The sequence below is a fragment of the Chelonia mydas genome, chromosome 3 (genome assembly GCF_015237465.2).
Source record: "Chelonia mydas isolate rCheMyd1 chromosome 3, rCheMyd1.pri.v2, whole genome shotgun sequence".
Taxonomy (NCBI): Eukaryota; Metazoa; Chordata; order Testudines; family Cheloniidae; genus Chelonia; species Chelonia mydas.
In genome coordinates, this window is record NC_057851.1 from 38,814,721 (window position 1) to 38,841,731 (window position 27,011).

Consider the following 27,011-nt stretch of genomic DNA (forward strand, 5'->3'; position numbering starts at 1 on the left):
TTCTACACACAAGCAATGACGTGAAAAAGCACTTGGGGCTGGGATTGAGAGGCAAAATAACCGTTGCAAAAGGCAATCCCCTTCGGTGGATCAAATGCCAGTGAAGTTTTGACAACAGGCCAGGACATCAGTCAGACTGGAAGTCACATGATCCAACAGAATAAACTTGTGTTATAAAAATAAGAAGAAAAAGTTAGAATTAAAAATCACAGTAAAAAACATAGCTAGTGCTATACTAGAATCATTGCTCAAACTCCTAGCAACTATTTACATATAAATATTTTGATGACTATTTGCTATTAAAATAAAAATAGCACAATGACATGCATCTGCACAATGATAAAAAAGGTAAATGATGACGTGGTAAGAGTAATAAGAGTAATAAAAATAACATTGTAAAAGGAGCAAAGCTATATTCAAAATGGATTACAAGGAAGGAGCACAATTCAGGGAATCGCAGCAGATAAGACAAATTTGTGAACTGTTATGAGACTTCATGTAGACAAACTGATAAGGGTTTCTTTTTATTTTTAAAATATGTGACACACAGTTTTTGAGGGGCTATATGTAAAATATTTCACTGAATCAAGTCTCCTGTAGCACCTCAGCATGTTATATCAGATAGAGAGGAGCTGTAGTGTCTCAGCATTGGGATACACTGTGCCTTTAAGAACCTAGCCCTGGGAAGCCCGTGCTGAGGCATACTGTCCTGTGAGAAGGGAAATAAAAAAGCCCATTTTCCCCCCTCTCTGTTTTTGAAAACACAGCAGGTGGCTCATCCCATTGGGGTAACTGTTACCCCCCTCTGCCCCTCCCTGTGCCAGGGCTTTGCCCTCTGCCATGGTTGTGCAGCGCTGTCCCCCTGAGGTGAACCCTGGCTTCTAGCCCCCCCATCCCTGATTTTCCTCTTCAGCCCCTCTCCTGCCCCTGCCTCCAGCTGCTTGACTCCACCATCCAGTAAATTTCCGCCTCCTGCTCAGACCGTGCCTATCCCCCCCCCCCTCCGATTTGCCCCCTTTTTACCCCGCCAAAGAGCATACAGCAGAATCTGATTCCAAGTAAGGGCAGAGTGAGGACAGTGGCTTCAGCAGATGTTACTGAGCGTACTCAGTTCGTGTGAGCATGCTCAGTATAATGTATGTAGTAAATTCTGACAGGAAGTCTGGCACCTCATGTAGTGCTGAGTTAAAGGCTGACCATGTCGGAATGTACCTTTCTCCTGAAATTGTGCAGTATGGTATATCCTGGGTGTCTGGATCATTTGAGGATACAGCTTTTGTCTCTTCAGTGAAGCAGTACTCAGTGAAGCCGGCCTTGATTTTAGTACTGGAATTAACAGTAGGGCTGGGGGTGCAAAAGGATATTAGAAGGGTGGGCCCCAATGGGTTTAGGCAGATGAATAAGTATTTCCATAGATCTGTGCAGTGCGCGCTGTATCTCTTATTTTTTAAGTATTAATAGGGAAAAATAGGTTTTCTAAAACTGATTTTATAAAACCTATAATGAACAGAATAGCTTTTATTACACTTTTACAATTTCAATTAAAAGTATTTCCCTTTAGGAAAAAGTAAATTTCCTTCCCCTAACATTCTCCTGAGCCAGTGTAAACTGCTCAGGGGCAGGGCAGGAGCCTAGTTATATTTTATACCTCCTAAAGCATCCGGCACATCAGTGGTATTTAATGAACAACATTGTTCACCTACCAGTGTTTGCTAGCACAAAAGAACCAGAAAGAGAAGCTGATATGTATCAAAACTGAATTCTTATTTGGAAGGGGGGAGTGTTCTTCAGTATTGTTAAAAATATAGCTAGGGCATTATTTTTATTAATGTGACTTTAACCTTGGTTGTGTACCTTGAGCACCCAGATATCATGGGCATAATATAAGAAGCTGGATCAAATTCATTTACTTTATTTGAAGGGGGGTGGGGAGGAGGCAGAGAAGGAGGGAGGCTCAGAACTTGTTAAAGGGGAGGATAAGAGAAGTTCACCTGGTATGTATCCCTCTAAAATTATAACATCAACAAGTAAGCTTATGTGTACAGAATTACCATTTGGTCAGGTTATTGCTGTTATGCAGATATACATAGATTGCTCTCAGTTCTCTAGACCTAGAGCGGTAGCATCTTTTCTTTTAAAGTTTCTTTAGCTCTGAAGGATGAGAGATTAATCCTACCTACAGGGCTGGCCTTACCATGAGGCGAACTGAGGCTGCTTCCTGTAACAGTTGCCAGTGGAGAACACAGCTTCTCCAAGCTGAAGTTAAGAAAAATACATCTATGCTCCACAATGACACAGGAGAGGCTGGTCGGCCTTGCAACCATCTCAATAGAGCATGAGCTGGCCCAGACTGTGGACTTTCAGGAAGCAGTTCAAATCTTTGCAACCAAGAAGGTACGGAAAGCATCACTGTGATTATTCAAACTGTTATACCAAAAAAATAAAAACCAGCAGGATCTTATTAAAGAGGAAAAGGCAAAATACCACATTTATTGTGAATACAGACAGAATCATAGTAAGCAGTTAGTTATAGCTATAACATTCCATTCAATCTCATATTTATTCACACATTCATTCATACAAACACACACACACACAGGTTCTGCAAGGTTGTTATCATAGTTACCAGTCTTAGAGTTGCTCATGCCAAGCCACTGGCCAGGTGGCCTGGACATGAGGAGGGAGCAGGGCCTTGTCAGATGCTCATCTGATGCTCCTGGAAGTTGGTTTGCAGAATCAGACCCCAAAGTTCTCACTTTCTAGAGTCCATTTTTATAGGAATTTCTTCCTATGCCAGTCTATGGGAATTGCTTCATCATGCTGTTGCTGAATCAATCAGCAGATAGCACATTCGTGATGGCTCTGTGCTGCTAGATGTTATCTTGTTCTTTGGTTCTCCCATTCTTGAGGCTGTTGGGTGGATTCCAGTCTGCCCTCCGGGGGTCCTCTGGTTATTTCCACTTGACGCCTTCTTCAGCCGATGGACACTGGATTCTTAGGCTGACACCTCCCTGATCATTCAGTTATTATCCACACCAAGCATCCATCCACATACATCCTCTATCTCTATTTTAATCACAATTGTTAATACAACAAAAGGGCGGGGAGTCTCTGGGTGCTGTTTCTGTTGTTAGAGTATTGCTTTGAGTCTCTCTCTCTGTGAATTGCTTTGAGAACAGACTCTGTCTTAGAATGTACTAACACAATTAGCAGCTTGCAAGTTTCACACATAGAGGGAGAGAAACAGTACCAAAAACCAAGAGACCTCTTAATTAATAATACCCTGGAATTTAAACTATGGGGAATCAAATTCATTTGTGATTTTAATACAGAACTTCTTTAATATGATCCAACAAAACAGATAAAAATGCCAGTGTTTACTATGCAGACAAGAAAAGTTACATTTGCTGTTCAGGCATCTGAAAGTTAAGTGTTACTAAAATTTTTGAACAAGGCATTTTAAGTTGTTAGTTCTTCTTTATTGGGGTAGGTAGCAGAGCATTTCCATGAGAGAAGTAGAACAGGAAGAAGGCAGAGTTGAGACCTTTCAAAGCTTTGGCCCAAGCGAGTGGGCATGGGGGTGTCATTTGAGCTCCCCGCTTCAGGTGCCAAAATGTTGTGGGCCGGCCCTGGCTTCTAAAATTAATTTTTTGATAATTAAAGGGACAATATCAGGTTCTTTAAGCCCCAAATTTAGGTTCCATCAATTAGAAATAAATACATATTTCTATTCATGTTAGATTCTAAGAATTTTTTGAAAAGCAAGAACCCAAACACGGCAGCATTTTGCCAGGGCAAGAGAACTGCAAGATGAAACTGAAACCATACTAACCATGGCTTAACCCACTCCCCACGCTCGTTCCCAGCCAGTATCAGCAGGAAGCAGCAGATGGCCGCGCTCCAGGCAACAGCGAGAGGAGACTTGGTGAGCTGCAAAGTTGGGGGCTGGGCGGAAGGTGGAAGGGGCAGACAGGGAAAGGAGCTAAATAGTGGGGCACAGAGCTAGAGTGGGGGAAGCTAAGTGGAAGTAATGTAGGTGGGGGAGGCAGCTCCAAACTCCCCCCCGCCCCCAGTAATGCTTGAGGGTCTCAATGCTTCCAATCACCCTTCCCTATCTGGTCCAGGCTCCATCACCCACCTCTCCTCTCTCTCCTCCGCCCCCCACCCCCAGTTAGCCTGTTCTCCTCCCCTCCAAACAACCCCCAGACATCTTACTCCACGTGCTCCCCCAGACTCTCTCTAGTACCCTAAATCCTCACCGATTTCCCCAGTCACCCTGCCTTCGCCAACCCCGCTCATCACTACCACAGCAGGGCCAGATTAACTTTTTGTGGGCCTGGCACCAAACATATTTGCGGGCCCCCATGGGGCAAGTTGCAGGGGGTGGGATGGTCAGCCTCCAGAGTGAAGGGCAGGCTGGGGGCAGTGAGGCACAGCACGGCGGGAGCAGCCCCGCTCTGCGCAGCCCAGCAGGAGTGCACTGTTTACGAACCTGCAGCTGCAAGACACACACTGGCCTGTCCATCCCTGTGCTGCCAGCATGCCCCTTCCCCTTGAGGGCGGGCCCGCACCACATCGCCCCCCTGCCCAGGGCCCCCCCTTATGCCCAGTGCCCCCTCACCCAGAGACCTCTACCACAGATCTCTATGCCCAGCCCCCACCCCGCCCAGAGACCTCCCCTGCTGGCCTCCCACTACAACTGCACAGCACTCTGCACACCACACCACTCGCCCAGCGCCCCCTGCCCATAGAACTCCCCACTGCCCACGTCCTTCCTCACAGTCCCACCATAACAGCTGCACAGCACCCCATATTCCTGAGGGGATTCTGCACCAAAAAATTAAAAATTCTGTGCACAATATTTTAAAATTCTGAAAATTTTATTTGTCAATAAATAAATGTGGAGGCTCCAACAGGGCAGTAGGGAGCACAGGCCACTGGTTGCATGAGGCGGGAGAATACCCTACAGCCTCCCTCCACACCACCTCAGGACAGGGACTCAGCAGTGAGGCTGCACCTGACCCTGACACAGTGCAAGGGCCAGGCGTGCCTCAGAAACGCTCTGGGGCCCTGCCCCCCTGTGCCAGGCGCACCAGATATGGGTGAGCAGGCTCAGCCCGGCAGCAGGATCCAAGTGCAGAGGGACTTAGTGTGGGGGGATCCAGGTGGGGTAAGAGAGTTCTCTGTGGGGCAATCTGGGTGTGGGTGGCTCACTGGGGGGGATCTGGATGCACAGAAGCTCATTGGGGGGTTCCATGTGCAGGGGCAATGGGACTCTGCAGGGGATCCAGGTGAAGGTGTTTGGGGCTCAGCAGGGGGGTCGAGGTGCAGGGGAGGTGGGGTTCATTTGGGTGGGAGTCCAGGGAGAGGTGGTTAAGGCTCATCAGGGAGGTACAGATGCAGGGGAGGTGGCGCTTTTCAGGGTGAGGGTTCGATGGGCCTGCTTAACAGGGGAGCTTGTTTCCAGATGTAATTGGCTAGTCCTGAATAATCTTCAATCAGATAAACTTTACAAAGGAACAAAGCACCTCATCTGTGTCTCAAAACCAGCTTTTGGTGCAGTGATCTTTTAGCACAAAATGCCAAAGATAGTTGAATGCACTTAATTTCTCCTGAGGAACCAACTTAATTTGGTAAATAAAATTTGTCACAGTATGTTTGCAACTGGTGGGATTTTATAGAGTCTCTCAATACTAGGTGTTTTTTTTAAAGTCCAGCACCTACATTTGTGTGATTCAGATTGTAATTAAAAAAAAAAAGTTTATACCCCTCTGGTTGGGAAGAAAAGCCTGAAAGTGTGATTCCAAGTGTAACCCAGTCGGTCAAGGGGATGCCATATGCTGGGCTCCAGCTTCCCCTCTGCCCCCACTTCCCCTATCCCCTTCTCTTCCCCATCCCATGCCCCTTCCCCACCTCTCCATCTCCTCCCCAGGCTTGGAAACTGGCCCCCCAGCACGACCCAGGGGAGCGGGTTGGGGCCGGGTCACTTCCTGCTGCCCAGTGATTGCAGGGCAGGCCCAACCCCGCGCTCACGGGGCGGTGGGAAGTGGAGTGACCCGACCCCAGCCCGCTCTGCTCTGCTCGCCTGGCTCGGGATTTGGGGGGTGGGTGGGGGCGAACCGCCCCCCAGCATTCACCGGTGGCGCAGCTGCGAGCCGGCGGAGCGGAGCAGGCTGGGGCCGGGTCGCTCCACTTACTGCCCCCCAGTGAGTGCACGCCCGACACCGGCTGCAGTCCTCAGGGGAAGGAATCGAGTGGGGCTGGGGCGGAGCAGGGGTGGGAAGAGGCAGGGCGGGGGAGGAGCAGGGGTGGGGGCAGCTTGCGTGGCCGTCTCAGCCGGCCGGGGGATCGGGCTCCCCGGGGCCCCTTCTCACTCTGGTCCCGGCGCCATGGTGCCACGGTGCCGTGGTAAACCCGGTACTGCACCCCAGTCCTGCTTCTGCAGGGCACATTGGAGAGTATCCTGCCGCATCCCCACCCTGCCGGGGCCGGTGAGGGAAATCTGGGATTCTATGGCCGGTGAGAAATGTCACACACCAAGCTGCACAAAACCAAGACGTGGGTCCCTTCATAGACCCCAGTCGAGGCACGATACCGCCAACACACGCGTGACACACTATTTCTGAGCAGGACAGACACACGTCCTGCCCACAGCGGGGTATTGGAGAGGTGGCGGTCTCTTCCTCGGTTCCAGCTTCCACGTTTCTCTCCGTGGCTCTAGCTGGGCTCAGGCTGGCTTTGCAGCGGACATGTTTTTGCATCCTACCACCTGCGGCTGCCAATGACAACACACTCCACCATGCAATGTTTCTCACGCCTCTGTACGGGGGCGACCGCCCTTTTGCTCAGTGCAACGCGAAAGTTGGCTGCAGCAGCAAGGCAGAATGCGGCCTGACCGCCTCCTGCGCTGCAGAATTGAGATCCAAGGTAAACTGTGAACAACCCCAGAGTCCGGTTTGCCAGTGCGGGTTATTTCGTGCGCTCCACTCCCCCCCCTCGGGGCAGGAGCGACAGTTTACGTCGGGCGGAAACAAAGGGTGGGGCAGGAAACAAAGGGTGGGGCAGGAAAAGCGATAAATTTAACACTATTCCGCGTTCAGGAGCCTCTTCTTTCTGCGGTGCTGAACTAGGGCTCCACGCTGTTGCATTTCCATTCTAGGGGTAGCTACTTCTGCATAAAAGGTGGAAGAAGCAGCCCGGACTTTTCGGCTGATTGTAGCTGTTGAACACAAGACAGGAAAGCGCAGAGGCTGCGGGGAGGAACTGCAGAGTAACTGAAGCAGACCTGCCAGTAAGTAGCATTACTGTTGCTTTTTGTGAGGAGGGGGAGGAAATGGGGATGAGTCAGCGTTAACTAACTGCTGGTTTTGCTTAAATGCTGAGAAAACATCCTACTTCCAGGAGAGGCTATTGTATGAAGTCAGGGGAATTTCACACAGCCTGTGAACCACCATATTTAGAGGGCTGTATGTAGCTGTGGGGGGAGGTGTTTGTCTTTTTTTGTGGGGAGTTGAGAGTGGAAAGTTTCTGGGGCTTTCTCTTCACACCCTTGTAACTATGCTGATGTTAATGGCCTGATTCTCCACTTCCTTATACGTTGCCTATTTATATACAGGAGAATGTCACCGGAGTCAGGAACTGCTCAGTCAACCACACATAGGGTGACCAGATGTTCTGATTTTATAGGGGCAGTCCCGATTTTGGGGTCTCTTTCTTATAGAGGCTCCTGTTACTTTCCACCCCCTGTCCCGATTTTTCACGCTAACCACACACCTCTTTGGGAACAGCTGTAGTGTAGTAAACTGCTCAGTGTAGTAATGTGCTACCAGTAGCAGTTATTGATGTGTATAGATTGTAAGAAACTGCTCTTGCAGTAAACTGCTACTGATGTAACAAATGCATACAGGTAGCAGTTCCTTGCACTATAGTGTATGTGAAATTGCTACAGGTAGAAAAGTGCTATCTGTAGCAATTATTGATAGGTTTAGATTGTAAGAAACAGCTTTTGTAAAAAAATGCTACTTCCCTCATAGGTCATGTTTTCTAGACCTTACTTTTTCCCCCCCCCTCTTCTCTGGACTTTCTCCAATTTGTCCACATCTTTCCTGAAATGTGGCACCCAGAACTGGACACAATACTCCAGTTGAGGCCTAATCCGCGCAGAGTAGAGCGGACGTCCCAGAGTGATGTTCTGTTTTTTTGCAGCAACGTTACACTGTTCACTCATTCAGGTTGTGGTCCACTAGGACCCCTAGATCCCTTTCCACAGTACTCATATTCAGTTTGTGGTCCACTGTGACCGGCAGATCCCTTTCCCCAGTACTCCTTCCTAGGTTATCATTCATAAACTTTGTAAGTGTACTCTCTATTACATATCTCAATCATTGATTAAGATTTTGAATAGAAACCTATCCAGAACTGATTCCTGGAGAACCCTACTTGTTATCCCCTTTCAGCCTGACTCAGCCCTTTCAGCCTGTGAATCACTGATAACTACTGTCGGAACTGTTTTCCCAACTAGTTTTGCACCAGTCTTATTTTAGCTCCATCTAGGTTGCATTTCCATAGTTTGTTTATGAGAAGGTCATGGGAGACAGTATCAAAAGCCTCACTAAAGGCAAGAGAGACCATGTCGACCATCTTCCTTCCCCCCCCCCCCCAATCCACAAGGCTTGTTACACTGTTAAAGAAAGCTATCAGGTTGCTTTTACATGTGAGACTTCTTGAATTAGCTACATCAGATGGCCTTTTTAGCAAAGTAGAACCTGTCACTGCTGCAGGTGGTACTATCCTACAGATAGGAATTTCTCACACACATACGGCTAATAAGGGCAGGGTGAAGGGCAGTGGCTTCAGCAGATGAACTGAGCATGCTCAGGACCCATAGGTAGTACATTACGATGCAGAGCAGTTTACTACACTACACCCGAAGTAAGAAATCTGGCAGCGGCAGAGCCAAAAAAACCCCCCAAATACAGTACAGTACTGTGTTAAATGTGAACTACTGAAAAAAAGGGGAGACTTTAAAAAAAAAATTTGACAAGATAAGGAAACTTTCTTTGCTTGTTTCATTTAAATTAAGACGGTTGACAGCAGCATTTTTCTTCTGTATCGTAAAGTTTCAAAGTTGTATTAAGTCAATGTTCAGTTGTAAGCTTTTGAAAGTAAGAACATAACGTTTTGTTAGAGTTATGAACAACCTCCATTCCTGAGGTGTTTGTAATTCTGGTGTCTACTATATATCTGTGCAGAGTGAGTGAAAATGCTAGCAAATTAGAATTCTTAACTCTCTCACTGTTTCAGGATGCAAGGGAGTGGGAAGGAAGGGCCAGTGGGGTTGCTCTGGTGTAAGGAGAGCAGAATCAGGCCCCCTGAGAATATAAATAAGCAATATTCCTTTGCTCTCTAGCTGTAAGGCTGCCATCTTCCTTTTCTGTTATTTATTATATTGGGGAGCAGGAAAGGAAGGCATCTCTGTAGAAGCTTTTTACCTATACTGCTAACGATCCATATGGCTTCCTCTTCTGCCTGCCACCAGAGCTGCCAGTCAAACTGTGAAATTAGATACTCTCTGGGCTGTTCTTCCCCTGGCCACATTGACAGGATGTGCTGTGTCCAGCGGTCATGGCAATCTTGTCCAATACGTCAGCAAAATGGACCTGTGCTTATGGATACTTTAAAACATAATAAAATGTTCATCTTCTTTAAACCATACCATGTGGAGGGCGTTTTAATTAACTTTATGCCCCCAAGCTTAAAAATTCGGGACGATACAATTAATAATAATTGTGATGCTGGGGTGGACAATAAGGAGGTTGTTTCTCTATGTCCTTAATTAGCTTCAGGAATAAAAGACCTTTTTAGAATGTGGTCTAATTCTGTTCAGAAGTTGACCATGCAATTTTGTTCACAAGATGATCCTACAAGCCCTTACTCATGCATTTACTAGACTATCATTTTGTAGAATTATGTTCTGTTTTTTGGTGTCTGATATTCCAAATTGCAAGCAAAACAACACTGTTGGGATTCCCTCCGAGACCTTTTCCGCTCGACTGATTCAGAACACTTCAGTTCTGCAAGAACACTTTTATCCAGTTCTGTGGAATCCAAAAACTCAGTCCAGATCAGGACTCGTTACTAAGGTTTCTCTATTGGCATTTCGGAAATCTGTACCTGAGGTGATCAGACTCAGGTGTAATGGGGCAGGTTAGGGTGCATCACAACTCCAAAGTACATAGTTATAAATCAGATTATATACATATTCTAAAACAGACTAACACATGCATTATATTCTACATTGTATCACATGCTTTATGATTGGCTTACTAATTCGGTGAAACAGGCCCTGTATGAATCACAAGCTATCCATGTGCTACAAACTACTAGTAAGCAAAGCTGTAGCTGCAAGTCTATCACACTTTACTCTTTTTCTATTTCTTTATATACTAGCTTCATATTATTTACAAGATCCCTTGGGAATTCATGCTTTGTCCATTGTTAACCTCTGTTTTCCTACTTCTGTTTTTCTTTGTGTATGCAAGACTACAAACATGCACTCCTGTGATGCTGCATGCATAATTAAAACACCTCACAGAAGACAGAACTCTAAGGAGGGCTGTTTTTTTTTTTTTTTTAAACTTTGAAAAGTTTATTTGTTCTTCATACTGTGACTTAATATAGAAAAAGATTAAAAAGTTCTAATTATAACAGGCCAATAGTACATGCTTGCGTGTATCAAAGGTCCATTTATGTAAACCTGTAATGAAGAATATTTATAACATTACTGATTTTCTTTTTTTCCTAAACAAAATAATAAAGTGTGTGTACATATGTACTATAGATATAGGACGCAATTCTCATTTGCATTGAGGCCACTGTGACGGGTTGGGTCACAGAGACCCCCTTGGGACTGCCACCTGATGTGCTGAGACTACTTCTGAGCCCGTTTTCCCTGGCAGCTTGGGACTTCAGTACCCCGTCTCGCTGAGCCAGACACGCTAGCCTGCTGCAAACACAGGCCCAGGTCTGAACCACGTCCCCCAAAAGCTGCAGGCCTAACTGAAAACAGCTTAAGAAGTGCTCTTGTCTCTAGCACCCAGATACTCAGTTCCCAATGGGATCCAAACCCCAAATAGATCTGTTTTACTCTGTATAAAGCTTATACAGGGTAAACTCATAAATTGTTTGCCCTGTATAACACTGATAGAGATATGCACAACTGTTTGCTCCCCCAGGAATTAATTACTTGCTCTGGGTTAATTAATAAGCAAAAAGTGATTTAAGTGGTTCCAAGTAATAACAGATAGAATAAAGTAAATTACCAAAGAAAATAAAACAAAAACACGCAAGGCTAAGCCTAATACAGTAGGAAACTAAATGCAGGTAAATCTCACCCTCAGAGATGTTCCAATAAGCTTCTTTCACAGACTAGACTCCTTCCTAGTCTGGGTCCAGCAATCACTCATGCCCCCATAGTTACTGTCCTTTGTTCCAGTTTCTTTCAGGCATCTCTTTGGGGTGGAGAGGCTATCTCTTGAGCCAGCTGAAGACAAAATGGAGGGGTTTCCAGGGCCTTATATAGTCTTTCTCTTGTGTGTGGAAACCCCTTTATTCTCCTGTGTAAAATCCCCTCAACAAGATGGAGTTTGCAGTCACCTGGGCAAGTCACATGTCTGTGAATGATTCAGCTTTTTGCAGGCTGACGCCATTGTTTACATGTTAGTTTGAACGTTTGCAGGAAAGCTCAGATGTGGATTGGCGTCTCCCAAAGTCCATTGTCACCTAAGTTTCAGAGTAACAGCCGTGTTAGTCTGTATTCGCAAAAGGAAAAGGAGTACTTGTGGCACCTTAGAGACTAACCAATTTATTTGAGCATAAGCTTTCGTGAGCTACAGCTCACTTCATTGGATGCATACTGTGGAAACTGCAGAAGACATTATATACACAGAGACCATGAAACAATACCTCCTCCCACCCCACTCTCCTGCTGGTAATAGCTTATCTAAAGTGGTCACTCTCCTTACAATGTGTATGATAATCAAGTTGGGCCATTTCCAGCACAAATCCAGGTTTTCTCACCCTCCACCCCCCCACACACAAACTCACTCTCCTGATGGTAATAGCCCATCCAAAGTGACCACTCTCTTTACAATGTGTATGATAATCAAGTTGGGCCATTTCCAGCACAAATCCAGGTTTTCTCACCCCCCTCCCCCTCTTTTTCAAAAAACCACACACACAAACTCATTCTCCTGCTGGTAATAGCTTATCCAAAGTGACTACTCTCCTTACAATGTGTATGAAAATCAAGGTGGGCCATTTCCAGCACAAATCCAGGTTTTCTCACCCCCCCCCACCCCCATACACACACAAACTCACTCCCCTGCTGGTAATAGCTCATCCAAAGTGACCACTCTCCCTACAATGTGCATGATAATCAAGGTGGGCCATTTCCAGCATTCCAGAGAGTGATCACTTTAGATAAGCTATTATCAGCAGGAGAGTGAGGTGGGAGGAGGTATTGTTTCATGGTCTCTGTGTATATAATGTCTTCTGCAGTTTCCACAGTATGCATCCGATGAAGTGAGCTGTAGCTCACGAAAGCTTATGCTCAAATAAATTGGTTAGTCTCTAAGGTGCCACAAGTACTCCTTTTCTTCTTGTCACCTAAGCGTTTCTTGATTGGGCACCTAGTGAGAATAGTCCTTTCTCAAGAAGCTGACCAAATGCTTCACTGAGGCTACTTAGAATCAAACAAGTACATAGCCAATATTCATAACTTCAAATACAAAAAAATGATACACACATACAGACAGCATAATCATAACCAGCAAACTACAACCTTGCCATAGACACCCCACTTGGCCTCCTCTGTACAAGACCTGGTGCAACCATAGGACCCTGGTTGCAACAATGATCTATATGGTCACAGTTTATGTCAATAACGTCACAACCATGTTATTCTGTTCCAACAATTCAGGGCTCCTTTATACTTCCAGGCAGTGTAAAGTGGCCTTAGTGTAAATGAGAATCAGGCTCAGAGTGGCTGGTTTGTTGCAGTTTTGATCTATACCCTGTAAACTGGGTGTGTACATTTGATTCCTAAAAATTCCTAGGGTACGTCTACTCTGTCTACAGACTCGGGCTCACGCTATGGCACTAAACAGCGCTGTAGACATCATGGCTCAGGCTCTCAAACTCACCTCCTCCCTGGATTTCAGAATCCAAGCACCAGTTGGAGCCTGAACATCTACACAGCTGTTTTTAGTGCTGTAGCTCGAGCCTGAGTCTGTAGCACCATGGTGCAAGCCCGAGTGTGTAGATCGGAGCTCGAGACTCACTGTGTAGACCTATCCAGAGGGCTGTACAGGTGAAAAATGAAGGTTCAGTTATGCTTAAACATGCTGCTAAAGAATTGTAAGCCTCAGTGGTTTTGTTTTTTCTCCCTTTAGCACTGGCCCCCTTTGTTTATGTTCATAGGAGTTGTTTCTGTTCACACCTAGAATGTTAACTTTGTTAGAAGTAAAAATCATTGGTCATAGAACAATTTTCAAGTCTTCTGTGAGGAAGGTGTGGGGGGGATGCTAGTAGCATATAAGCTGGTGAAAGATTGTTTTAAAAATGTGGTGTCAGTAGCATTAGCAAAACACTTCAGCCAGACGGACTTCTTGAGGGATGATTTATAAAGGCAAAGGAAGACTTGAAAAAGATAAAGAATAGTGTGTATTCTACGTATATAGAAGTAACAGGAAGGGAAGAAAAACCAGTAAGGAAAATGACCAGGAAAAAGTATTATATTTTTATATAACTTGGGAACAAAAAGTAAAGGTTTTGTGACTGTAACATCCATTGACACTAATCATTCTGCCAGTAAGGAAACAAAGAGTTTCCCTCTCTCATCTTCTCTTTTATATACCCAGTAGAGTTCTTGAAGGCTAATTATCAGCCTTGAGTAGGTTTTTTTTATGTCAGTTCTAAATTGTTTGGAAATATCAGTGGAAAGACAAACTCTAAACTGTAGTGAAACTAGTGAGATTTCATAAATGGGGTGTGTGTGTGTGTGTGTGTGTGTGTGTGTGTGTGTGTAAAATGCACACAGCTAGTCTCTACAAGTCTCTTCTATCTTTTTTTTTTTTTTTTTTTTTTTTAAATTGCAGGTGGGTTTCTGCTCCATGTAACAGCAAAGGCTCAGTAGCCTTACGATAGACCAACGTGTGGCTGAGAAGCTTCAGACTCTCTCCAAATATTTTGAATTAGAGAAGAAGAAATGAATTTTGCATATGCTGCTGAAACCTTGAGTGTCATATTTGATTGGGACTATGTTCTGTGGGAAGTTCGTTTGAAGTTAGTGGCAGCTGGATTTTTCTTCTACCTCATTGTATTTCTTCTAGCTCACTGGCTGGCCTCATGGATCAGTGCCAGTTATCGCACTTTGTCAGGGAAGGACAAAGTCTTCTCGAATATAGCTATCACTCGTGGCCTGCTTGGAATTCAGAGTTGTGTAGCTGGGTTGTGGGCCTTGCTCATAGATCCAGTTTTCCAAGCTGACAAAGTATATTCACAGCAAAAGTGGAGTTGGTTTCATTGCTTACTAACCTCTGGCTTCATCTTGTTTGAAAATGTAGTTGTTCATGTGTCTAATATTGTTTTCAGGACATGTGATGTGTTCTTGGTAGTTCATCATTTATTTGCCTTTGGTGGGCTTCTTGGTCTGATAATTAACATAAAATCTGGACACTATCTACCCCTGATGGGACTGCTACTTGAGATGAGCACTCCTTCAATCTGCATGTACTGGCTGCTTCGAAGGGTAAGAACTTGCTGTATTAATTGTTGGTGATAGAAGTTTCCATTATAAAACTCCCATTGCTTCCCCCTCAAAAAAAAAAAAAAAAAAAATCTGCAAAGAAATATTGGCCTTCAAATTGGGAGATTAGTGATGGGATCAGGGAAGAATTTTTCTTCCAAACTTGAAGTCCTGGGAATCCTTAATTATAACACCCTAAAATACTTAAATATTGTTCAAATGTTTTTTAAATCTGTTTTACCCATTTTGTAGCAAAGAAATGAAAAGGGAAGATTTTAAAAATTACTTTACAGACTCACTAGTTGGGATCTAGTGCACAGGACTAAAGATTAGGTGACTAAACTCTATTTTTTTAAAGATATTTTTAAAGAGTGAAAATAGTAACATGAGAATGGTGGAGCTGATAAGTGTTTATGTATCTTCTGTGGATGCAGAGAGGGAGGACAGCCTTGAAGAGATCTTCCATGCTTGTGGGGAGAAAAGAAATCAGCCCTGCTTTCCAAACTGTAATCTGTTCCCAGCAATAAATTTTTAGTAGTTTAATCTTAAATTATAAAATATCTGGACTCTTTAGAATTACAGCCACAAGCCTTGGCAGGATCACCTCAGCCCTTCTGCAGTGCTTTTAATGAGACCTTAAACATGAAGGTCCTATCTGTGCATATAGATGCTAGAGCAGTCAGAGAGTCATGGTTTGCCTGAGTGGTGTTAACCAAAACTTCCCAGACCCTGGTCCCCCCTGCACTTTTGTAACATGTGCTTTGTTTTGATTGTCTTCCTCCATCCAACAGGTGGCTGCATCTAAGTGATGCTGTATGCACATAGTTTGCAAAGTGGTTTAGAATTCTTCTGGGCAAAAGGTGCTATGTAAATGTGCAATCTCTTGGCACTCGAGAAAAATGATTTAGAGAAGGTTTGTTTGACAGTTTACACTAAACACTGTTAATATAGTTAATATATATTGTGACAGACCCAGAGCAGTGGGGTACAGGAGTCCGGCCTTATTGGGATCCAGGAAGTGGGCGGGCGAAGCCTAAGGGGGGGTTACAGGAGTCTGGCCCTATTGGGATCCAGGAAGTGGGCGGGCAAAGCTCGCCAGAAGGCAAATATACTGGCCACTAGATGAATAGTTTTCTGTTCCTTGAGTGACCAGAGCAGGGACTGCCCTAGAGCAATCAGGCACCTGCTAGAACCAATTAAGACAGGCAAGCTAATTAAGACACCTGGAGCCAATTAAGAACATATTAGAATCAGTTATGGCAGGCAGACTAATCAGGACACCTGGTTTATAAAGGACTCCCATCAGTTAGTGGAGGGCGTGCAAGGAGCAGAGAGTGAGAAGGAGTGCTGCTGGAGGACTGAGGAGTACGAGCGTGATCAGACCTCAGGAGGAAGATCCTGTGGTGAGGATAAAGAAGGTGCTGGGGGGAGGCCATGAGGAAGTAGTCCAGGGAGTTGTAGCTGTAGCTGTCGTGCAGCTGATACAGGAGACATAGACAGCTGCTATCCACAGGGCCCTGGGCTGGAACCTGGTGTAGAGGGCGGGCCTGCCCCCCCCTCCAACTCCTGATCGGACACAGGAGGAGTTGACCTGGTCTGTGAGCAACACCCAAAGGGAAGGTCTAATTTGGAAAGGGATCTGGCCTGTCCCGACCCACTAGGTGGGACAACAGAGACTGGGGAGATTGTTCTCCGTTTTCCCCCATGCTGGCCAGTGATGAGGTTAGCTGAGTGAACAGCAGGTTTGAGCCTCTAGCAGAAGCGGCCAAACTGAGGGCTGCCGTGAACCTCTGAGGCGAGCAAATCCGCCAAAAAGTACAGGACCCACCAAGGCAGAGGAGGAACTTTGTCACAATATCTTAATTCTAGAAAATGCTGACTGCTTTAGCTTGAAGGTGCAGTTTCATTTCTCTCTTTGTTGTTTTCTCTTCAGACTGGCTATGCTAAGACCCTTTTATGGAAGGCAAACCAATGGGTACTGATCCATATGCAACACTGCCGCATGGTCCTTATTTATCACATGTGGTGGGTGTGTATTTCCAATTGGAATGGTGTAGTGGAAAATCTGGGACTTCCACATTTTATCGTCTTTTTCGTGGGGTTAAGTACACTTACATTAATACTTAATCCGTACTGGATATACAGATCAACTCAGCGGCTCTTTGGTCCAGTGGACTGGAACTTTTCATTTTTCACTGCTGTTTCTGGATCCTCTGGAAAATTAAATAGTGAAACATTCCAAAAGAAGATGATATAGTGTTGCAACAGTTATTGGGATAATAGTAAAGTATGGCCAGAAGAATATGGTGCAGGTTTACTACTGAGTCCATGAAAACAGAATTGCTTACAAGAAGTCTATGAATATATTGATCGCTTTGTAGATTGCTATTAGTGCACTATACTCATTTATCAAAAGTGTTTTAAAATTGTGTCTATATTTAAAATACACACACACAATCTTTGACTCAGTCAGGATTCATGTCAGAGCATTATGTAATAAAATCTTATTTTTGGGAAAGTGGCAAGTTAGTGATAGGTAAGGGAGGCATTGTTTGATTTGTAAAAATCTAGAGAATCATAATTTCAATGGTGTCACCCTCTGCAATGTGGCAGGGTGGGTCTCACTGGCACCTGCTTGCCCCATCTCTGGGTCTCCTGTTAGTGGAAATTCTGATAATATAACTGTCAGAAATTGGTCAAGCTGGGTATTATTCAAAAGCCCTTTCTCCCATGAACACAGTGGTACGAAGCATGACCAACCCAAAACAATTATGTAGATAGTTCATTATTTTCTATAATATATATATCCCCTTTTTTTAATTATTCTTGAATACAGAAATGCATTGTTAACATGAAAAAAACACATTGACCTTTGGTAATCCCAGGGAGCTTAACTTTGACATGTAGGACTGAAAACATTTATTCGTCAAAGTCATCATCAGGGTCATCTCCATCTATGGCTCCACTGCTAGACATGTTGTCACATTGATCCTCATCAGTGTCACACTAACACATCTCTGTATAAGGCAGATGGCTAGCCAGACATTTGTGAGACAGTGAGCATCTGGTCTTTGCACATGATATTTTGATTAGCAGAAGGATTGATTTGGGAGTGCATGGTGTTTCCTGCATAATTGGTGTGATCAGTCTATCCTCCAAGACCCATCTGTGCCTAGTGGGGGAGGGTAGTTTTGGATGCACTCGATCATCCTGGAGCTATTCCATTGCTTGATAGTAGGTGTAAATGCATTTCTTGTCAATGGCAATATTTGTTTGTCTGCTGCTTGGAAAACATCCACCTATGTAGCTCTGAAAGTGTCATAAGTTGGTTTTCAAATGGTAAACTCAGCATATGAACGCCTGTAGCGCGCTTGTGACCTCAACAGTGACCGTCTGAGCACCTTGAGAGCGAGGAGAGAGTCTTCAGAGGCTGAATGAAATGCCTTCCTGTAAAATAATTTGGTCTTTCCAGCCAACCTTCCAGTACGGTCACATTCTGAAAAGGTATGGAAACCTGGCAGTGCGGCTGTTGAACAGGCCTGCAGAGACCCATGTCATTTTCATTCAGTTCTGAAGATGTATTTGTTCATGTGTTCCAGCTGCATAAGGAATGTTAACTGAACTGAGTGATCTGTGGAGCTAGCATGTATGACTGCCAGCAATCATACTCGGGTCATTCACTCAGGCACGTTGTGTAGTGCCAAGTTAAAGGCTGACCATGTTGGAATGTATCCGTCTCCTGGAATGTGTGGTATGGTATGTCTGGGGTGTTTGGATCATTTGAAGGTCCATGTTCAGTCTCTTCAGCAAAGCAGTACTTAATGAATCCGGTCTTGATTTTAGCACTTGGAGGGGCTGGGATTTGCTGTAGTGCTGGGGGATGCAAAACGATATAAGAAGGGTGGGCCCTAATGGGCTTACGCAGCTGGATAGATATCTTAACGGAGCTGTGCAGCTCTCTCCTACTTTTTTTGTTTTAAACTATAAATAGGGTTTTGTAAATCTGAGATCATAAAACTTTCTATGAACAGAATAGTTTGTATTACACTGATTTTTGAATTTTCAATTAAAAGCTTTTTTTTTTTTAAGGAAAAAGTAGGGAAAGGAAACTTAAAATACTCCCAAGCCAGTGTAAGCTGCTCAGGGCAGGAACCTTGTTATATCTTATGCCTTCTAAAGCATGGGTCAGCAACATTCGGCACATGGCCCATCAGGGTAGTCCGCTGGTGGGCTGCGAGACATTTTGTTTACATTGACCGTCCAGAGGCACGGCTCCCTGCAGCTCCCAGTGGCAGCGGATTGCTGTTCCCAGCCAATGGGAGCTGTGGAAAGCGGCGTGGGCCGCAGGGATGTGCTGGCCACCGTTTAACACAGCTCCCATTGGCCAGGAATGGCGAACTGCAGCCACTGGGAGCTGCAGGGGGCCGTACCTGTAGATGGTCAACATAAACAAAATGTCTCGCGGCCCACCAGTGAATTACTCTGATGGGCCACGTGCCGAAGATGGCTGACCCCTATTTTAAAGCATCCTGTACAACAGTAGTATTTAGTGAATAATACTGTTAACCTACCAGTGTTTTAGTGCAAAGGAACCAGAAAGTGAAGTTGATATGTACCTAAACTTAATTCTTATTTTGGAGAGGGATGTGTTCTTTGGTCTTGTGAAAAATGTAGCTAGAGCATTACTTTTATCAGTGTTTCTCAGGCTGCTTGTGGTGTTTCTCAACCTTTGGATTTGAAAAAAAAAAATTGTGACACCCCCCCACCTGAAATATCATTTAGTAAATTATGAATAATACTCGGGGGGGGTGTGTGGCAATAATTGCCCGGGGCCACAGGATGCCCCATGAATCTAAGTTACATGCTTCAGCCCCGGGAGGTGGGGCTTGGGCTCTGTCTTGACCCTTAGGTGATGGGGCAGAAGCCGAAGCCTGAGCCCCACCTCCTGGGGTGTAACTTAGCTTGTAACTTTGCTTCCTAGGGCCCCTTGTGCCGAGGGGCCTAGGGCAATTGCCCTGCTTCTCTCCTGCAATACCAGCCCTGCACTTACGACCCCCCGCTCCCAATAACTCATCTCATTACCCTGACCCACAGGTTGAGAAATGCTGATTTTTGTTAATGTGACTTTCACCTTGATAGTGTGTCTTGAGCACCCAGATATCATGGGTATAGTATAAGAAGCTGGATCAAACTCATTTACATTATTTGAAGAGGGGTGGCAGGAAAGGAGAGAGGTTCAGAACTTATTAAAGGGAAGTTCTACTGGTCTGTATCCCTCCAAAAATTATAATCTCATCAAGTAAATTTAAGTGTACAAAATCACCTTTATATACAAGTAAGGGCTTGTCTTCACTACCGGGGAGATCTATGCTGCTGCAATCAATGCAGCGTGTGTTGATTTAGCAGGTCTAGTGAAGATCCGCCAAATCAACGACAGAGCACTCTCTGGTTGACCCTGGTACTCCAGTTCCCTGCGAAGAGTAAGGTGTACTCCTGGGGGAATTCTGCGCCACTGAGCATGCGCAGAATTTATGTCCCCTGCAGATTTCTTTGCTTCCCCACAGACTTTCTGATGGGGAAACAAAAGGAAGCCAAAAGAGCGGTCATGTGACCCTCCCCAGCAATATGTTTCAGGTGCCAAGGCAGCCGGCAGAGAGGTGAACCACTGTGGGGCAGAAGGCGGGACTGGCATGGTGGCTCGTACTTGCACTAGGGTCAGCTGCTAGTCCCAGATTGGCTAGGGAGGACGGGACTTCCTCTTCCCCTGTACGGCATCCGGGGCTGTGTCAGACCCACTCCCAGATTTCTCTCCCAGCTGTAGGAAGCTCTGCAAACTCCCGCCCTGCGCTTCCTGCACCATCCCTCCTCAGCTGTAGGGGGAAGGATGGCTGTACAGGGATCTGCTCCCCCAGCTGCACAATCCCCATGCCCCAGACCTGCTCATACCCAAACCCTCCTGCTGAGCCTTACCCCCTCCCCCACACCCAGAACCTCCGACAAGCCCCGCACTCAGATCCCCAATGTACAAAGCTCCAACCAGCTGCACCTAGATCCCCATCCCACTGAACCCCACTCCTGCAGCATCTGAATCCCATCACCAATGAGCCCCCCACACCCAGACACCCCTCCTGCTGAGCCCCAACTATCTTCACCTGGACCCACCTGCAGAGTCCCGTTGCACCCAGAACCCCCCAACAAGCCCCTGTGCATCCAGATCCCCCCTACACACACACATCCGGATCCCCCACTGAGCTGCCCACACCCAGATTGCCCCACACAGAACCCTCTCAACCCCCACCCCCAAGTACCTCCACACTTGGATCCTGCCTTGCTGAGCCTGCGTGCCCACACCTGGTGCACCTGGCATGGAGGGGCATGGCTCCTGGGTGTTTCTGGGACAGGCCTGGCCCTTGCACTTTGTCAGGGTTGGGTGCAGCCTCACTGCTGAGTACGTGTCCCCCCACCTCTGTGTACCCAGTGGCCTGTGCTCCCCAATGCCATGATGGAGCCTCCACATTTATTTGACAAATAAAATTCGCAGAATTTTAAAATATTGTGCAGAGAATTTTTAACTTTTTGGTGCAGAATGCCTTCAGGAGTAAAGGTACGTCGACGAGAGAGTGTCACCTGTCAACACAGTGCAGTGAAGACACCGCGGTAAGTCGATCTAAGCTACGTCAACTCCAGCTACATTATTCACATAGCTGGAGTAGCGTGAGTTAGGTCAACTTACCCCCGTCGTGAAGACAAGCCCTTATGTATGTTCCTCATCTGAGCTGCCACTTGTAGACAGTTTGGTCAGGTTTACTGAGGTTATGCTGATCTCTCATTCCTCTAGACCTAGACCAGTAGTGTCTGTTTCCTTTAGGTTTCTTTAGCTCTGAAGGATGAGAAATTACTTATGCCTAAATGCTACTAAGACTTTGTTGCTGTTGCAGGCCCAAACTAGGTGTAGTGCATTTGTAGGTTTTGCTAATGTAAAATTGGTGTAGTCCTTTAGCAGGGCTTTATCACACTCCCATATATATAATATAAAATAAAAGCTCCCATTTGACTTCAGCAAGAGTTGGATCAGGCCCTTAGTATGTTGCTGCCATCACTTGGAAAATTTTTGCCTAACCCTGAATGTTGGCAAGTGAATATACTCCCTTCCCCTGTTGAGTGCTGTAGACTTAATCTTTGCCCTCATCAAGAATGGGCTTAATTATTGTAGTACTTTTTATCATCCAGTGCTTCATATCCTGTCAAACAGATCCAAACACTCCAGCTGGGTATTGGGTTCTGATTGCAGCTTTCACGTGCCGTGTTCTTCACATTGACCTGATTTGTTTGTTAAATCAATTTTAATTCTTACTTACAAAGCCTACCATTATCTAGCACAACAATGCAGAATTCTTTGTATTATAGATTTCAGCTCAAACTCTCACAGATTGCTAGCGGTGTCCAAATCCTGTAATAATTTTTTTTCTTGTACAGTAATTGAGGATTTATATACAGTGCCCTCTCTTTCTAGAATGCTCTAGTGTTGATCTCAGGGAGACTCCCACTTTACATGGATTTAGAAGTCAGTTTATACTGTCTCTGAAAACACTGAATGTAGCTGGGTTCATTGTACAACAAAGCATGTTTGAATGATATGCTATCTTTGGCTTTTTGAATAAATCAGTATTTTGTTGAATAATTATAATGTGTGTGGCACTTCCATTCTCTGTTTTACTGATGAAATGTCTGCTTCTTCGCTGTTCAACATTTTTGCATTGGGGCCTTGCAGTGATGAAATAAATTTTACAATGTGTGTACTAAAGTATCATTCCGTGTATTGACAATGTTTTATTACACGTTAAGGATAACTTCATGTTTACCAACCGGAAATAACCCCAGTATAAATTTCTCACATTAACACTGTTTATAAAGGAATAGGTAGAAAATCGAGCACTTTGAATGTATTACAGATTCTTAATGTCTGTGCAGCTTCACAGTGTTTGTCTTCTGTACAAGTGATTAAAAATTGCGCCACTTCGAGCTTATTCCTTCAGTCTGTGTATTGTGTGTCTCAGCTGTGTGGCCTGTGTTTGTTAGGCCATGAGCCCAAAGACATGCATGTGAATAAGTTTATACATGTACGTGAGTAATTTAAGGTTTATCCTAACCAAAGAGGAAGAGGTCTAGTGAAATAAAAATTACAGTACAATATTTAGAAGAGAAACCATACCAACCTTTTAAAAAAAAGCATTAGTTTGTTCTTAAAGTTTTGCCTAAATAAATTGCTCAGCATGCAAAAAACCCCAACCAACCGAATAAAAACTTTCTAAAGGCAGTTTACTAACATAGGCTATGCCTACACTAGCACTTTTGTTGGTCAGGGGTGTGAAAAACTTTAGTTTGGACAGCGCTATGTCAGGGGGAGAGAGTCTCCCACTGACATAGCTACCGCCACTCGTTGGGGGTGGTTTAATTATGCTGGCAGGAGAGCTCTCTCCCGCCGGCATAGAGCGGCTACACAGGAGACCTTACAGTGGCACAGCTGCAGCGGTACCGCTGTAAGGTCCATAGTGTAGACGTAGCCAGACATAGGCTTCTTAATCAGCTCATCTTTTGTAAATTGGGAAGAAAGTTTTAGATTGCAGGATGCAGTATAAACCCCCCGTGTTTGACATTTAAGAATAGCATTAGAATATCCATGAATCTAAGGGCAGGGTGATGTGACTAACTACATTAGATTTGTATAAAGTGGTACTCCTGGGGGAATTCTGTGCTGCTGTGCCGGTGCAGAATTCATATCCCCCACAGATTTTTTTTTTTTCGCTGCAGAAAATAGATTCCTTTCATTCAGCAGGGGCTGCTGTGGCACCAGAACAGATGGCTGCTGGTTCACAGGCTGGAGCAGCCAGCTGTGGATAGAAAGCAGGAGAGGTTGCATTCCTCAAAGTGCCCTGCCTATGGGGCCAGGTGAGGAGACACGGGATACAGGGGGTTAGACAGAGCTTGCAACACAGGGCTACTGGGGGGTCACATAGACTGGAGTTCAGAAGGGCTAGTTAGGGGGACAGACTGGGATGGGGCACAGGAGTTAATGGGATGACAGCATTGAGCGAGGGGCTGAATGGGAGTGGGGAGGAGGGGTGGCTGAATGGGGGTGCAGGGACACATGTTCCTGTTGTTCCTTCCTGTTTGCAGACATGCCAACTCTCGCAAATTGATTGTGAGAGTCATGATCTCTGAGTAAAATTAAGCGTCACTCATTATCTTGTGATAGACCTCTCAAATGTCTGGGGGGGAAAATCCTGACATTTGAGAGTTCAAAAAGTGAGGCTTAATTTTACTTAGAAATGCTGTCATCTGCCCCAGGCCCGGTGGAGGCCACTGCTGTCAGCCTGGGGCGACTGCTCCCCTGCCGCTGGGAAGTGGGAGGGGGCTCCACCGCTTCCCCCCACCCCCAGGCCTGGGGAGGGTGGAGAACCCTAAGAAGAGCAGATGTGAGGCTGGGAGAGCTGAACTATGTCCTTGAGGATGCAGGGGGACTGAATTTAGGAGGGTGGGAGGCTGTATTGTGGGTGGTGGAGGGTCAATGGGGTATGAGGGCTGAACTGATGGAGTGATGATGGGGGCTGGGGGACTGAAATGGGGAGGGCTGAATTGAGGGGGGTTGAGTGTGGAGAAAACTGATGGGAGACTGGGAGACAGGATTAATTGCTGGGCAGGAAATGGGCAGATGTAGGGGTGAGAGCTCCTGTGGCAGGGGCCAAAATCGCCTTAGCCAGTACATGAGAAAGAGTGGGCAACACTAATTGTCACATGTACATACCCTGGGGGTGGGCAGAGGAGTTCAAAAATCAAGAGACTGACCTGAAAAACACAATGCAATCTTTTTTTAAAAATGGTATATTTGGGCCAATCTCATGATTTTGTGGGGTTCAACTCATGATTTTTGATCTCTTGAAGTTAACAATACTGTGTTTTTCCCCTAGGCAAAGTAGTACTTAGTGATCTGGGATGGAGGGGAGTTAATGCTGAAACACAGCAAACTACTGAAAGGACTCCACAATTTTTGGAGGGAGCAGACATAGGCAGAGTTTAAAGGAAGCAATCTGCAGTCCTTTGCTTTCAAACCCCTAGCATGGGAGAAAAGAGAATGCAAATCTGCTGCTGTGTGTAACTCAGAGGATGTCCTGCAACCACTGTTTCTCTGCAGACAGTTCTCAGGGAAGGACAAGACAGTATAAGAATCTTAATGAACAGATGGGTTAGGCACTAAACTTAGTGTAGCCATGATTTTAGCCCTTGAGGAAGCCATGATTCTCTGTGCAGTTCTGGTCACGCCATCTCAAAAATGATATATTAGAATTGGATAACATATAGAGAAGGGCAACATACATGATGAAGAGTATGAAACAACTTCCATCTGAGGAGAACTTAAAAAGACTGAGCTTTTTCAGCTTGGAAAAGAGACAAAGGAGTGTGGGTTATGATAGAGGTCTATAAAATTACGAATGGTGTGGAGAAAATGAATGTGTTATTTACTCCTTCATGTAACACAAGAACCAGGGGGGATCCAATGAAATTAATAGGCAGCAGATTTAAAACAAACAAAAGGAAGTATTTCTTCATACACTGCACAGTCAATCTGTGGAACTTGTTGCCAAGGGATGTTGTGAAGGCCACAACTATAATTGAGTTCAAAGAACAATTCGATAAGTTCACGGAGGGTAAGTTCATTAAAGGCTATTAGCCAAGATCATCAGATAAATCGGTTCTATGGGTGTCCCCAGCCTCTGACCACCATAAGCGGGGAGTGGACAACGGGATGGATCACTTGATAATTGCTGTATTCTGTTCATTCCCTCTGAAGCGCCTAGCATTGGCCACTGGCGGAAGACAGGATACTGGGCTAGATGTACTATTGGTCTGATCCAGTATGGCTGTTCTTATGACACCAGAAGCTCCACCTACACAGAGTTCCAGCTTTGTCCTGTGGAAACTGCTCTGTAATTGACTGACTGCCTTTTTCACTTCCCTGCCTCCTGAGGAAGTGCAGCCAATAAGGGCAGATGCAGGAGACAGCTGTGACGGGTTCAGTCACAGAGACCCCCTTGGGACTGTCGCCTGACGTGCTGAAATTACCTCTGAGCCCGTTTTTCCTGCCAGCTTGGGACTCCAGAACCCTGTCTTGTTGAGCCAGACACACTAACCTGCTGCAACACAGACCCAGGGTCTCGTCGACGCTCCCAAAGCTGCAGACTTAACTGAAAACAGCTCAGCAGGTTACCTATCTCCAGCACCCAGACAACCAGTTCCCACTGGGATCCAAACCCCCAATAAATCCGTTTTACTCTGTATAAAGCTTATACAGGATAAATTCATAAATTGTCCACCCTCCATAACACTGGTAGAGAGATATCCACAGCTGTTTGCTCCCCCAGGTATTAATCACTTACTCTGGGTTTATTAATAAACAAAAGTGATTTTATTAAGTATAGAAAGTAGGATTTAAGTGGTTTCAAGTAATAACAGACAGAACAAAGTAAGTCACCAAGCAAAATGAAACAAAACACGCAAGTCTAAGCCTAATACATTAAGAAACTGATTACAGGTAATATCTCACCCTGAGAGATGTTCCAATAAGCTTCTTTCACAGACTAGACGCCTTCCTCGTCTGGGCCCAATCCTTTCCCCTGGTACAGTCTTTGTTAGATTCAGCAGACATCTCAGGTGGTAAGCAGAGATTTTCTTATGACTGGCAGCCCCCTTTGTCCTGCTCCACCCCCTTTTATAGCTTTGGCACAAGGCGGGAATCTTTTGTCTCTCTGGGTCCCCACCCCTCCTTCTAAATGGAAAAGTACCAGATTTAAGATGGATTTCATTATCAGGTGACATGTCACATTCACTGTAAGACCCGTTGTCTCTATTCCCCATGGGCTGGCCCACACGTAATCAGGAAGGCTTGCAGGTAAATAAACCATTTACAACCAATTATCTTAGTCAATGGGAGCCATCAAGATTCTAAACCACCATTGATGGCCCACACTTTGCATAATTACAATAGGACTTCAGAGTTATACTTCATATTTCTAGCTTCAGATACAAGAATGATACATGCATACAAATAGTAGGAATATATTCAGTATTTGTTACCTTTGTTATGATACCTTACAAGAGACCTTTTGCATAAAGCATATTCCAGTTACATCATATTCACACTCATAAG

General features: G+C 45.2%; 1 protein-coding gene across 2 annotated transcripts; it reads left to right on the forward strand.

Annotated features, from left to right (window-relative positions):
- Positions 1–3,846: 3,846 nt before the first annotated feature.
- LOC102944149 (protein CLN8) lies at positions 3,847–22,729 on the forward strand. 2 transcript variants are annotated; one of them, XM_037894187.2, is made up of 4 exons: positions 3,847–3,925; positions 7,160–7,291; positions 14,157–14,809; positions 16,740–22,729. In XM_037894187.2, the coding sequence occupies exons 3-4, from the start codon at positions 14,267–14,269 to the stop codon at positions 17,061–17,063; spliced, it is 867 nt and encodes a 288-aa protein (XP_037750115.1). In that variant the 5' UTR covers positions 3,847–3,925; positions 7,160–7,291; positions 14,157–14,266; the 3' UTR covers positions 17,064–22,729. The 2 variants fall into 2 exon arrangements, with proteins under 2 accessions (XP_037750115.1, XP_007058811.2); XM_007058749.4 differs by lacking the exon at positions 3,847–3,925 and having other exon boundaries at positions 6,846–7,291.
- Positions 22,730–27,011: the final 4,282 nt, after the last annotated feature.